General features: G+C 40.8%; 1 protein-coding gene and 1 pseudogene across 1 annotated transcript; both read left to right on the forward strand.

Annotated features, from left to right (window-relative positions):
- Positions 1-2,406: 2,406 nt before the first annotated feature.
- On the forward strand, positions 2,407-3,336 carry LOC142212967 (olfactory receptor 12D1-like). Its single transcript, XM_075281103.1, has one exon. It carries the CDS (start codon positions 2,407-2,409, stop codon positions 3,334-3,336), a length of 930 nt encoding a protein of 309 aa, XP_075137204.1.
- A 4,325-nt stretch (positions 3,337-7,661) lies between these two features.
- LOC142214544 (olfactory receptor 12D1-like) lies at positions 7,662-8,607 on the forward strand (annotated as a pseudogene).
- Positions 8,608-15,231: the final 6,624 nt, after the last annotated feature.

Below are 15,231 nucleotides of genomic sequence, written 5' to 3' on the forward strand. Positions count from 1 at the left end.
AAAAATACTGCTTAGTGGCCATGGCAGCAAGTCAAGTTTCTCTTAAAAACCTGTTGGCTGCAAATTTTGTGTCCCTGTTTCTGACTAGTTACGTTTCTGACTAGTTAGGTCCGCACTATTGCTACTACCGAGCTGCTTTTCCCCACTACATATATATATATATATATATCTGACAAAAGTAATAATAAATGAAAATTGTATGAAGATGAACAAATGAAAGTCAGACATTGCTTTTCGCTTCAACAGAATTTTTTTTTTTTTTTTTTTAATAAACCTCATGACACAGGCCTGGACAGAAATGATGGTTCAGTAACTTAATATTTTGTTGCACAACCTTTTGAGGCAATCGCTGCAATCCAATGAGTCCTGTAACTGTCAAGGAGACTTCTGCACCTCTCAGCAGGTATTTTGGCCCCACCTCATGAGCAAACTGCTCCAGTTGTCTCAGGTATGAAGAGTGGCTTTCCCAGACTCTGCGTTTCAGCTCCTTCCAAACATGCTGATAGGATTTAGGTCAGGGCTCATGGAAGGCCATTTCAGAATAGTCCAATGTTTTCCTCTCAGCCATTCTTGGGTGTTTTTAGCTTTGTGTTTTTGGTCATTATCCCATGACCTGCGACTGAGACCAAGCTTTCTCACACTGGGCAGCACATTTCTCTCTAGAATCCCTTGATAGTCTGGAGATTTCATTGTACCCTGCACAGATTCAAGACACCCTGTGCGAGGTGCAGCAAAGCAGCCCCAGAACATAACTGACCCTCCTCTATATTTAGGGACAGTGTTCTTTTCAAGACATTCTTCATTTTTCTGTCTGTGAACATAGAGCTGATGTGCCTTGCAAAAAAGTTAGATTTTTGTTTCATCTGTCCATATATATATATATATATATATATATATATATATATATATATATAATTATATAATACAAATTTGACATTTGTGTTTTAGAGTAAGATATGATAAACCTGTGACAATATATACAAGTGGCCCATACAAGAAATACAGGGGAAAAGTTGTTCCATGTAAAATTCCCTCAAAAGACAAGAAAGCATTACCTCCATCTAGAGAAAAAGAAAGGTTTAATGTGCAGAGATGACAAGAGTGCTTCACTGTAAAGATTGTATGATAATGATTGAACTTGGTTGAACTTGATGGACATATGTATTTTTGAAAAAGGTAAAAAATGTCTAAGTTCACACAGGGTATTTTGGTCAGGATTTTGATGCCAAATCCGAATCAATGGGAGCCAGTCGCAGCTACCCGTTTTTAGGTCTGGAAACTGAGGCGGACCAAAAACCCTGTGTGAACCCGGCTTAATGCTACATCAAATGGACTATGACACAATTTTGTATTATTTCAGAGAGCAATACACATGCCTCATTCAACCGTAACACGTTAGGATAGCAGTATGGCCAACGGTCATCTATACTCTTGGTTAATAATGCGTGTTATTACTAGAGATGAGCGAGTAGTACTCGATCGAGTAGGTATTCGATCTAATACTACAGTATTCGAAATACTCGTACTCAATCAAGTACCACTCACTGTTCGAATGTAAAAGTTCGATGCAGAACCAGCATTGATTGGCCGAATGCTATACAGTCTGCTAATCAATGCTGGTTCTTCTCCTACCTTTAGAAGTCTTCTCCGTACAGCTTCCCCGCTGCGTTTTCCGGCTCTGAATTCACTCTGCCAGGCATCGGGTCTGGGCAGAGCCGACTGTGCATGTCCGCTTGTAGTGCGGGCATGCGCTGCACGGAGAAAACTTCTCGGAGGATCCAGCCTGACCCTCACTCGTGGACTTGGTAAGTGTAATTTGATCGAACGTTGCCTACCCCTGAAACGAGCATTTTCCCCCCATAGAGTATAATAGGGTTCGATATTAGATTCGAGTAGTCGAATATTGAGGGGCTACTCGAAATGAATATCGAACATCGAACATTTTACTGTTCGCTCATCTCTAATTACTATACATAATTTAATCAAGCATTTGTGAAAATTCTTAAATACATGTCTCGTGTATCTATACACAGAATTCGCTATAAAACATATCTCAAAACTCTGAATAACTTTTTACAGTTTTTACATTTTTTTTGTGAAATTTTTTGAGAAATCAATTGTAATTTGAAAAAATTTAATTATTTATATAAAAGAAAATGTTACATGAGGAACGTAAAATCAATGTCATTATTTTTATTTTTTTTCATTTAGGGTAAATGGTCTTCCAACATCAAGAAAAATGGATCACTAAATAAAATTACTAAATTTTATTACTAAACTTTTCCAAGAAATTTTGCTCAATTGTAAAACATTAATTTTCCAGTGCTATTATAAAATGAATTTTTTCTGAGCCTAAAACCTGAATGGATTGCTTTTTTCATTATATTGGGTTCCAGATACAATAAAATGAATATAATAAATTACACCTCAGTAAATGAATTTTTCTTGGCTGGTCTGGGAGTCGATGATGATTTTAAGGTGATTTTCTTCTTAACCTTTCTATTACTGTACCTGCTAACTTTGGTATCAAATCTGTCCATAATGATTATCACTATTTCTGATCTCATTCTTCATACACCCATGTATTTCTTCTTGAGGAACTTGGCCTTCCAGGATATATGTGTCGCAACAGTGGTTGTCCCCAGGATGCTCATAGATTTTTTATCTCAGAAGAGGATGATCTCATTTTATGGTTGCATGTTACAAATACATTTCTTCCATTTCATGGGCGGTACAGAAGTTGTACTTTTTACAGTCATGTCCTACGACAGATATGTGGCCATTGCACATCCTCTAAGATACTCAACCATCATGAGTTACCAAGTCTGTTTTGGTTTAACTTTATTTTCTTGGGTCATTGGATTTTGTCATGGGTTAGTCCACAGTATAATGACTTCAAGGCTTCCATTCTGTGGACCAAATGTGGTCAAACATTTCTTCTGTGACGTTAAACCATTGCTTAGTTTGGCCTGTGCGGATGTATCTCTGAACGTCAAGCTGCTTCTTACAGTCACTGGAACATTAGCTATCTCAACCTTAATATTAATTATCTTTTCTTATGTTTTCATTGGCAAATTTCTTTTAAAAATTAAGACCTCACAAGGACGAAAACGTGCATTGTCTACCTGTAGTGGACATTTTACTGTAGTTACTCTTCAATACGGAACTGCTATATTCACCTATATGCGGCCGTCTACAGAAAATTCTTTAGCTCAAGACAGAGCAGCCACCATTATGCTCTTTGCTATAACCCCAGCATTAAACCCAATTTTATATACGTTAAGAAACAAAGACATAAAGAAAGCTTGCAAGAAGTTTCTCAAAATTTCTCATTGATTGAATGTATTCAATATTATATACCATAAATGCTAAATACACTCTGTGGCCAAAAGTCACGGGAAGGCGTGTCCCAGTGCCGGTTGTGTCAGATATGACACTCAAATAGTGTGATGTGATGCGGCCTATAGCGCTAGTGTCGCCAAGATATCTGAGCAGTCTGATGCAGACAGGTGTCTCGTGAACATGGCAGCACGTCGCGAGTTAAGTGACTTTGAACGTGGGATGATAATCGGTCCAAGACGCATGGGGCATAGCATTTTTGAGTTTATCCGGGAATTTGGGTTTCCAAGGTCAACAGTGTCTCGGGTGGACCTGCAATATCGCAGAGACAACATTGGCAGCTGCGTAAACTGGCGCATCAGACGACCACGAGTGTCCAATGAACTGACGTCACTTCACCTCTGTGTGAGTTGTACGGGGCTCTCGATGGACTACTGTGGGTCAAATCACCACTGATTTGACTGTGGGGCACCAGGACACCATTTCCACCAGGACTGTAAACCAAGAACTGCACCACGTAGGCTTCAACAGTGGACCCGTGTCCCTTTGCTGATGCCGCAGCACAGAGCTCAAAGACAGGACAATGCAACATGTCATTGCTGGCACGGGTCTGGCTTAATGAACATACCAGTAACCTCAGGACCCTCGATTGGCCTGCCTGCTCGCCCGACCTCATCCCCATAGAGCATTTATGGGATGCTGTGGTTACCAATGTCCGTTCCATGGACCCAGCGCCAACTACACCAATTGTGGGCTGCAGTGCAGACTGCATGGATCAATACCCCTCCAGAACTCTTCCAACACCTCGTGGAGTCCATGCCTCATCATCTTACTGCAGTTATCAGGGCGATCCGCGGTACCTTCCCATGACTTTTGGCCACTCGGTGTATATTAACCTGCAATCACAGCAAGTAATGGCTACAGATCTGATGAAGGGGTATGCTGTCAATAGCGTTGCAAACCATGAAATGTGTTATCTTTTATCCGCATATTAAAGTTGTGTTATATCTATGGTCTGGCCTGAGGCTCTGTTTATTGAGGAGCGCAATTCCTGATATTTGTGGAACTCTTGGTTGTTCCATTTCTATTTATTACTGAATTACAATATGGGTATATATGCATTGTCGTCTGGCAGTAGAACACGACCCACTGGGTTCTTCTTAGCATTGAAGACATCCATCAGGTGAACCCAGTCAACTACAGAGGAAGTTAAAGGTTCCTTGAACATTTCTCCGATTGAATAAGGTTCCACAAGAGGCATATTCTTTCTGCCCTTTATCTCACTATATCCATGTCATAAGTAAGCAGTTATAGAACAATCCGGCTTCCCTTACTCGGTGCAACCTGCCCACATTCAGCTCGCACTTATTGTCTAGTTGCACTTGTCGCACTTATTGTCTAGTTGCAATTGTACTTTTTTAACACAAGCAATAGCAACTGTACGGGTGCAGCCTGGAGTTTAGCGCCCACTTGTGATTACTAGTAAGGGCAGCACCCCCACCTTGCTATTTCTCCAAATGGAAAGTACAGACCAGCCTTATAATTAGGACATATCACATGCGGCTGAGCCACACTATGTAAGGGTATCCTAAGGACAAACTAGACTTATGTGCGTCAGCTCATTTTTCCCTGCTCTTAATTCTACCACTGGTTATCGTGCTTGGTATGGACGGTTGTACAAACATAAGTTAGTTCCATTTATTGAGATAATTTACTTTATTATTTAATTGTTTTATTGTAGTTCTCCCTTTAGGGCTTGTGTCAAGGGGTAACGCTAGATAAATTGCAGAGCTCCCTTCTAGACCAGATCCATAGGGATACTTAATGTTAATCAACATGAACAAACAAATTACCCTCGTTACATGTTACAGACTAAAAATCCTTAAAAGCCATCTCCTGCAAGAATACTCCAAGGAAGATGTCAGGCTTCAAGACTGAGGATACAAAAAGAAGATTCATTTGAAATGTTTCCTGTGGTCAATATCTAAAAATATAAGGATAATTTCAAGGTATGTGACTATAAATAAAGTTGGGCAGGTATTAAAAAAATATTATTCTATTTAGTATATATTCCATATTTAATATCACAAATAGATACATGAGAGCTAGAAAGACAGACAGATAGATAGATATGTGATAGATAGATAGATAGATAGATAGATAGATAGATAGATAGTTGATAGACAGATTCCAGTGATAGATTAAAAAAAAAAAAGAACCCCCCCTTCCCCCCACAACACAACACAACACAGCCATTTCTCATCTTTCCATTTCAATTTCTTACTCCTCACCTTCCACAATCCACAGCTTTTTAATTTTTCTCTTTCCAGTGTATGAGAGTTTATTTTCTTGCAGGACAATTTGTACTTCATGATGGTACCATTTAATATTCTGTATAATGTACTGGTGGGGGTGGATACATTTATGTTTTTTTATTTGTTTTTTTGTAGATTGTGAACCCCATATAGGGATCACAACGCACATTTTTCCTACTATCCATATGTCTTTGGAGTATAGGAGGAAATCCACGCAAGCACAGGGAGAACAGACAAACTCCTTGCAGATGTTGTTCCTGGCAGGATTTGAACCCAGGACTCCAGCGCTGCAATGCTGTAGAGCTAACCACTGAGCCACCGTGAAGCCCCTGGGTAGAATACATTTGTGTCATTTTCTCATGGGTTTTGTTTTTGTGGAACTTACTGTATATCGAAAATAACACATTACCTATATTGCAATTATTCAGACCAGTGGACGAAGGACTGAGCAAATCCAGAAGATGTTTGTAGCAAAATTTCTTTAGTCCAGCCAAATGCCAATGTAATACACAACGCGTTTTGGGGTCTTGAACTTCTCCTTTATAAAATGTGCATTACACTAAAATAAGACAATATCCCAAACACTCTCAAAAAGTGAATGAGGTGATAAGTAAATAAAATATGGCTCCAAAATACTATTAAAGAAATCGAACCCATAAAAAATCAGTTAAAACATAGATCAGATTAATGAACTATCAAAACAGAAATACAAATAGTGTTAACTCTTAATAGATTTATTGAAAACCAGACAAAATTATTATTATTATTATTATTTATTTATTTTTATTTATTTTTTTTGGGGGGGATATGCTCTTGAGTAAAAAAATAAATAAATAGAATGTCTTTAGAACTAATATTCTAGAGACATACAAAGTCAAAAATTCAATACAGCACCCATCCTCTAAAGTCTCATTGAGAACATCAGGAACCAGAGAATTTAATTTAAATATCTAGAACATTTCATTTTGTTTGAGGGCATCACTGTACATCTCTTTGGTTTACATGTACATGATCAGTCTGAACTACTGAGAAGCCCACAAAACTCTTGATATGTTTATAGGAAGCGAGGCGAGAAACCCTATGTTTTTGAAACCCATGTAGGAGCCATCTTGTTATATCTGTCACATTCCCATTTATAAATGATAATGCACTACGCACTGCTCAGCCCTTCTGTTCTACTGTTTTTTACATTGTCTCTATTTTGTGGGTAGATATGACTCCGGGGACACTGGATTAATATATAGTATTTGGTATGCTTTAGCTTGTTATCATTTTTTTCACCTAATGGAATAAATATTATTTAATAAATATTAGTAAATATTAATTATTATTATTATTATATTGATAAAATATTTTCAGAATTATTGATATTAAAAGGTAAATAGATTACAAAAGCTGTTTCTTGAATATTTGTAAAAATAAGTAGAAAGAGGTCAACGCCTTTAAGCTGTCCAAAGCAGTACAAGCACTGCAATAATGGCTATTAGTGTTGAGCGAGTAGTATTCGATCAAATACCTCGCCGGCATAGGTATGTGTGTAATCGGCGGAGCTCCAAGGGGTTAAATGCATCGAATATTCAAAGCATTTAACCCCTTGGTGTTCGGCCGATTACACGCATTCCTATGTCGGCGAGGTATTCGATTGAATACTACTCGCTCATCTCTAATGGCTATTAGTGGTTGTCAATGCTAAGATTAAAATTCAGCAAATCTGAATAGAATATGAAAGTGCAGTCTACAAAATTACATAAAAAAGAACTGAAAAATAAAAAATTACATTTTTATCACTTAGGTGGAGATGGTCTACCAGTAATGATAGTGATGGATCATAAAGATACACCAAGGAATTTCTCGCACTTATGGCACATAGTATTGATCCTCCATTGATAATTTGCTAATAACATCATGTAACATAACAATATGGAATTATTTGTATTATTACTTATTTTCTTAAAATCCCTTTGGCCCATAAAATGCTTTGACTACTTCCAGACACAACACATTACAATGAATTTGAACAATTCCACCTCAGTTACAGAATTTTTTTTAGCTGGTCTGGAAATTGAAGATTTTCTTCAGGTGACTCTCGTCTTAAGCTTTCTATTACTATACCTACTAACATTAGCCGCAAATCTCTCCATAATGATTATCACTATTTCTGATCCCAATCTCCATACTCCCATGTATTTCTTCTTGTGGAACTTGGCTTTCCTTGACATCTGTTGCTCATCGGTGGTTGTCCCCCAAGATGCTGACAAATCTTATGTCTCAGAAGAAGATGATCTCATTCTATGGCTGTATGCTACAAGTCCATTTCTTCCATTTCTTGGGTAGTACAGAAGGCATACTATTTTCAGTTATGGCCTATGATAGATTTGTAGCCATTGCACATCCTTTGAGATACTCAACCATCATGAATAAGAGCGTCTGTTATGGCCTAGCCTCATCGTCTTGGGTTATTGGATTTTGCCATGCCTCGGTCCACAGTATAATGACTTCAAGGCTTCCATTTTGTGGACCAAATGTGGTGAAACACTTCTTCTGTGATGTTAAACCGTTGCTTAATTTGGCCTGTACAGATGTCTCTCTGAATTTCCATCTCCTTGCTAGAGTCACTGGTACACTAGCTATCACAACCTTAATGTTGACTATCCTTTCTTACGTCTTCATTAGCAAATATCTTCTAAAAATAAAAACCTCCCAAGGACGAAAGCGTGCGGTGTCTACGTGTAGCGCTCACTTCACTGTAGTCACTCTCCAATATGGAACCGCCATATTCACTTATGCTCAACTACACAAAAAAGATTCTTTAGATCAAGACAGAGCAGCTGCGATAATGTTCACCGTCATAACCCCGGCCTTAAATCCAATCATATATACATTAAGGAACAAAGACATGAAGAAAGCCTTGAAGAACTTATTCCAAAGACCTACTAACAGACAAGTAGTCTAAAAATACACCAGATTTATCACTGTGTTTGATGCTGGAAGATAAATCTGGAGTATCTGTAGACTGTTTTCTCTAGATATATACCATATTTTAGTTGGCTTATTTTGAGCCAGGGCTTATTCCAATGGCTGTGCCATTATTCACAGACCAATGTCCATGAGAAACAACTGTCTCCGTATGTGCAAGTCCCCATCAGGGAGCTCCAACACCAGATGGTCTGCCATCAGTTGCATGTATCGAGCACCGGTCATTGATCCCTGTACCCTGACAATGGGGCCCAATTGCGACCATGTGAGCACGACTCAGACCATGACAGAGCGACCTCCTGCCTGGACTTGACCTTGTTGGCATACAGGATCCATGGCTTTATGGAGCATACGCCACACTCTCACACTCCCATTGGCTCTGTACAACTGGAACCGTGATTCATCAGACCATGCCACATGCCGCCACTGTTCCATGGTCCAATGACAATGGTCACGGGCACATGCTAGTCTACGAGCTCTGTGTTGCAGCATCAGCAAAGGGGCACGGGTCGGGCGTCGACTGTTGAAGCCTAGGCGGTGCAGTTCTCAGCATACAGTCCTGATGGAAATGAGGTCCTAGCACCCCACTTTCAAATTGGCGATGATTTGACACACAGTAGACCATTTAGAGACCCGTACAACTCTGCAGAGGTGACGTGACATCCGTTCATCAAACAGTCGTGGTCGACTAGTGTGCTGGTTTACGCAGCTGCCAACATTGTCTCTGCAATATTGCAGGCCCACCTGAGACACTGTTGACCTTGGAAACCCAAATTCCCAGGTAAACTCCAAAATGCTATGCCCCATGCGTCTTGCACCGATTATCATTTCAAGTTCAAAGTCACTTAACTTGCAATGGACTGCCATGTCCACGAGACACCTGTCTGCATCAGACTGCTCAGCTATCCTGGTAACATTAGGGCCGCATCGCGTCATTCTGTTTGAGCGTCATATCCGACACAACCGGCACTAGGACACACCTTTCTGTGACTTTTGGCCACTGAGTGTATGTTGACGTACAAAGAAAAAGCAGTTTTATTGACAGTTGTGAAAAATGAGCCATCAAAAATCTGGCCATATTGTGAATAGACACAATTGAATGCACAGTTCTCCTCTGCGGACTTCTATAGGGAAGTGCCAGTATTTCTGTAGGTATAATGGATATGCTGCATATTTTTCCACAATGTGTGGATGGGATTCAGTAGACTCTCATCCACCTTGCAGTAACTGTAAAATACGGTGGTATTTACAACATGTGAAAAAAAAAAAAAAAAAAAAAAACTAATTTATGTTTTTTTTTTGTTTTGTTTTGTTTTTAACATTTTCTTAACATGTTCAAGCTGTCCGCTTGAAAAATCGGACATCTTTGTAAACGGACACTTAAGGACATACACGGATGGTAAAGCCTGTGATTGGGTCTCAGCGGTCACATGGAGTGTGTTCTGTCTTCTTACACATTCTCACAGTGTGCGGCCCGACATACAGAATAAACCTTCTCTGTCTTCTAAATAAGCAGAATGTTTTTCCGTACTCTATTTATTGGTCAACAGGTTGTAGAAATGGTAAAACTATAAGAATACAGATAGTACAAGTATAAGTACCCAGCTTGAATAACATAGCCATGACACTTGGAGACAATAGTGAAGAACACATGGTAAGATGGCCGCCACCATATATAGCACATAGCTTACTAACAGTAACCCCTTCCTGAGTCAGTGGTACCTTGCTTACTAACAGACGTCCTGCCTCCCAAACCCCATAACTTTTTTATTTTTCAGTTCTCAGAGCCATATGAGGGCTTAATGTTTCTGGGACTAATTTTTATTAATAATGGTACCATTAATTATTCTGTAGAATGTATAGGGAAGCTGGAAAAAAATTCAGAATGGGATGGATTTGAAGAAAAAGTGCATTTGTGCGACTTTCTTATGGGCTTTGTTTTCAAGGCGTACACTCGGCAGACAAAATGACATGTCATCTGTAGTTTGTGGTTCTATATGATTCCGGGGATTCTGGAATAGGAGTTTCGGTATTGAGAACTCTGATTGCTGGCATTAGCTCCGGGTCTCCGCTGTACATTACAGCGGAGACCCGGTAGCTATGGCAGCCATCTTTAAAGACTTGGCATGCACCATACTATTACGACGGATGTCGGGAAGGGGTAATCCCAGAACACCTTGCTTTACCCAGGGTGAAATGTGGTTACAATAATGCAATTTCTTCATAATGCGAATTCAACAAGTAATATAACGAAAAGACACTAAATTTTGCTATAACCTCTCTAATTGGAATAAGCCATTAACACAAGCATGTAAATGAGATAATAACACTTTAGCATCAGATTCTTATCCACAGGGCAGAATGGGGTGAATCAACGTCATGATGCTTTGAAGCAAGGGTCATGATGTTGATGCACCCCACATGGATCTGAGGCCCAATCTTAGGCATCTGTATTTCCCTAGGGCCACTGCCATCACCCAGAAGGCCAGAAGAGGCCTAAAAAAGTATCCCTGGAGAAGTTAATGGACACTGCAAGAGAGTCCAGGAGAAGTGACTGAAGGTGAGTATGACTGCTTATTATCATTTCCCACCACTTCTGGGCCTCCACTTATTATACTCTGGGATCTCAAAAGAATAATAATACCATACTAATGATTCAAGCTTTATTGGCTTGCCCAGCTATTATTCACACTACGTCAATATATATGTGACAAATTATGTTATTATATACTAGAGGCCTCCTTGAGGTCATGTGTCGGAGGTTACAAGCAGCAAGGCCTCATGCATAGGACTGTGTGCTATTTCAGTGTACTATCCTGTTTTTTTCTGTATAGCACACTGACCTATTCATTTCAATGGACCCATCCACCGTGGTTTATATGTGTCCGGGTGTGGGCTACAAGTCTGTGTCATAAAACTTTTAAGTGTTTGTGCCATGGACTAGCCCATGTTTGGCCAAGATGGAATACCCCTTTAATGCCATGTAATTGGCTTATAAATATTTTTAAAAACACATATCTACTATATTTCACATAAATGATAATTAAGAAAAAAAAATAAGGACAATTTATTTTCCAAATTATTTCTCTTGAACATTTTATTCCAGAAAGGATCCCATTGGGTTGATATTTTGCTATTTTTTTTGTCATTGTGCTTAATCCCCTAAGTGGTTTTCCCAAGAGTTGTTACTGGGCCGCAGGCAGAGCCGAATGCACATGCCGCTTAAGTGAGCATGTGCAGTACGATCCTGTAGTTCAATGGAGTAGAGAGCATTATGCGCATGCTCGTGTAAGCGGCCACAAAAACATGGCTGCCAGCATGTGCATTCAGCTCTGCCTGCGGCCCGATGGCAGAGCCGACTGCGCAGGCGTACAAGTGTGACCCCAGCGGCAGAAGTAGATACATGAAGAGGACGTTCTAGAAGAAGATGGAGGCGACGCTGGAGATAGTTCTCTCGCAGCATTGGGGACGCCCCCAGTGCTGCGGGAGAACTCATTTGCATACAGACAAAAAATGGAATTTTAATCGAGCGGCGGGGTGAAGAAGACATCTAAAGGTAGGAGAAGAATAGCCTGTCTTAAGGCTATTCCGACGTGTCAACGAGAAAAATAGCTTTTAAAGGTAGAATCCCTTTAATTTCAGCACCGATATCTCTTCACTGTCATAAGGGCGGGCCTTACAGTGTAGCATCATTGCCTGGTGCTGAGGTATTCCCCTCCTGGCAGTATTCTTCCATAGACTTATAATGTTGGGGCAGACGCATTTCTCACAGTCCATCAATGATGCTAGGCTGTAAGGCTGTCCTTAACAGTGGGAAAATATCTCCACCTCCGGGGCGCATACCGGGAAAGCCAACAGTGTACGGAATTCAGTGTGCTGCCGGGTTTCTAGCGCTATATAATACCGCACATCTATGAGGGGGTGAAAGGTCCTCTTTACTGTAATTCCTATCACTTTTACAGCACCTTAAACCTGATCCCATTATCCAACAGTGACATCTACACTCTATTCCCATAAACGTACATACACAGATAGCAGCTGGTGAGCGGCACATGACGCTGTCCTTGTCTTACCATGTTTTATAATAGATGGATTTATCATGACATTACCGCTTAAGGCACCCAATAGATTGTAAGCTCTTATGAGCAGGACTCTCACTCCAATTGTTTCATATCTGGATGTGTTATACTGTAATGTCTCATTTTATTTGTACATGAACCTTCTCATTTGTAACCTGCTGCAGAACATGTTGTTATATATAAATAAATATATACAGTACAGACCTAAAGTTTGGACTCACCTTCTCATTCAGAGAGTTTTCTGTATTTTCATGACTATGACAATTGTAGATTCACACTGAAGGCATCAAAACTATGAATTATCACATGTGGAATTATATACTGAACAAAAAAGTGTGAGACAACTGAAGATATGTCTTATATTCTCGGTTCTTCAAAGTAGCCACCTTTTGCTTTGATTCCTGCTTTGCACACTCTTGGCATTCTACTCCGGAGTAGACGAGCTGAACGCATGGCCCGATGTAGCAGTGCTGGCCGATGTAGCAGTGCTGGCCGATGTAGCAGTGCTGGCCGATGTAGCAGTGCTGGCCGATGTAGCAGTGCTGGCCGATGTAGCAGTGCTGGCCGATGTAGCAGTGCTGGCCGATGTAGCAGTGCTGGCCGATGTAGCAGTGCTGGCCGATGTAGCAGTGCTGGCCGATGTAGCAGTGCTGGCCGATGTAGCAGTGCTGGCCGATGTAGCAGTGCTGGCCGATGTAGCAGTGCTGGCCGATGTAGCAGTGCTGGCCGATGTAGCAGTGCAGCAGTGTGTGATGTAGCAGTGCTTTCCGATGTAGCAGTGTCTGATGTAGCAGTGTGTGATGTAGCAGTGTCTGATGTAGCAGTGTGTGATGTAGCAGTGTCTGATGTAGCAGTGCTGGCCGATGTAGCAGTGTCTGATGTAGCAGTGTCTGATGTAGCAGTGTGTGATGTAGCAGTGTCTGATGTAGCAGTGCTTTCCGATGCAACATAGCTGAGTGTGCAGCAGGGTTCAGCGCGCACTCAGTCCTGCTTCATCTCTGGTGTACTGCTACATCTCGGCATAGGAATGCGTTGACCAGTGTTGACTGGCCGAATGCTATAGCATTCAGCCAGTCAGCGCTGGTTCTGCCGATGGAGGTGGAGTCTGAGTGGTCCACAGCAGTCTCCATTATGGTCCAATTTTAGACTCCGCCTCCTCAAAGAAGAGCCTCCGGTGAAACCAACGTTGATTGGCTATATGCCATACTCTATATGGCATTCGACCAATCAATGCTGTTCAATGTATTCATATGGAAAAAAGTCAGCTCGTGCATATCGCAATCTGACAGGGATCCTGACGTAATACAGTGACTTGGCCTTGTTAGATGCCCCCAGACATGCTTCCCCTGCTGTCCCAGTTGCACTCCAGGGTGTTGGCATCATTTCCTGGGGTGTCATAGTGGACTTGGTGACTCTCCTGAGTAGAATGGTGGGATCCCCTGTAGCGAAGCATTTTTCCCCATAGACTATAATGGGGTTCGATATTCGTTTGAATACTTGAATATTGAGCGGCTATTTGAAATGAATATTGAATATTTTACTGTTCGCTCATCTGTAATGTTTACCTCTAACATGAAGTACAATGTGTCATATAAAAACAATCTCAAAACCACTTGTGTAACGTATAGCGTCTCAAAGTTACTGTCATATAAAGTGACACATGTCAGTTTGGAGAAATGAGGTCTGGTCCTAAAGGCACTTTTAGACCTGGTTCTTAACCGCTGAAGGTTTTACCAATAAGGAAGGAAGTATGGAGACATCCATCAGGAAATAAGCCGGAGAGAAGTCACTACAAACATCCCATCAACTGGCAAGAAACAATCCCATTTATTTAGGTTGTTTCTTCTTTCTCTTCTTCGTAGATTTTCTCCTTCCACAACCACAGCTTAGACTGCAGCTCTTCTGAGCTCTTCTCCTATGAGAACGCTTTGTCTTCTTTTGTTTCTTTGCAGGTGTTGGTTCCGGTAGAATTCGGATTGGTTGTGGTAGCTCTTCTATCTCTTTTCTCTTCATCCATCTTGGCGGTAGTCCTGGCCTAATGAGATATAGCCATTCCTCCTTGTCGTCCTCCTCGTTGTCTACAAATAGAGAATCCATAATGAGAATGGTGTCAGATAGTCAGTGTCCTTCACAGCAGATCACTTGATGGTTTTGGATAATTTTGGACATGTGACTATTCCTATTGACTATAGTCAGGAGGAGCCTTACAGGTCATATATGACAGGGACAGTCTGCTATAGATTGGGGTCACACACAACCTTCTCAGGGTTCTTAGTCATTCTTACCAGGTTCCGGATCCGCGCTCTTCTTTACATCTGCCTGACATTTTTTCATCGCTGTAGTAACTACAACATAAAACAGAAGCCATGAGAAGAGGAGAGACATGTGTGTCCATTATACAGGAGCCCGGGCTTGTCTTTATGTTTATTTGTCTTCTGTATACTCTGCTCTTTGGTATCAATAAGTGTCTATTATTAGTAGTGGCCAATGGATGGGCTTATAGATGTAGCAGAGCTGACTGG

This window comes from Leptodactylus fuscus, chromosome 7, assembly GCF_031893055.1.
Source record: "Leptodactylus fuscus isolate aLepFus1 chromosome 7, aLepFus1.hap2, whole genome shotgun sequence".
In the NCBI taxonomy this organism is placed as follows: domain Eukaryota; kingdom Metazoa; phylum Chordata; class Amphibia; order Anura; family Leptodactylidae; genus Leptodactylus; species Leptodactylus fuscus.

Excerpts from the sequence above, each read along its gene's own strand:
- LOC142212967 (XM_075281103.1), top strand. The coding sequence starts at position 2,407 with ATGAATATAATAAATTACACCTCAGTAAATGAATTTTTCTTGGCTGGT.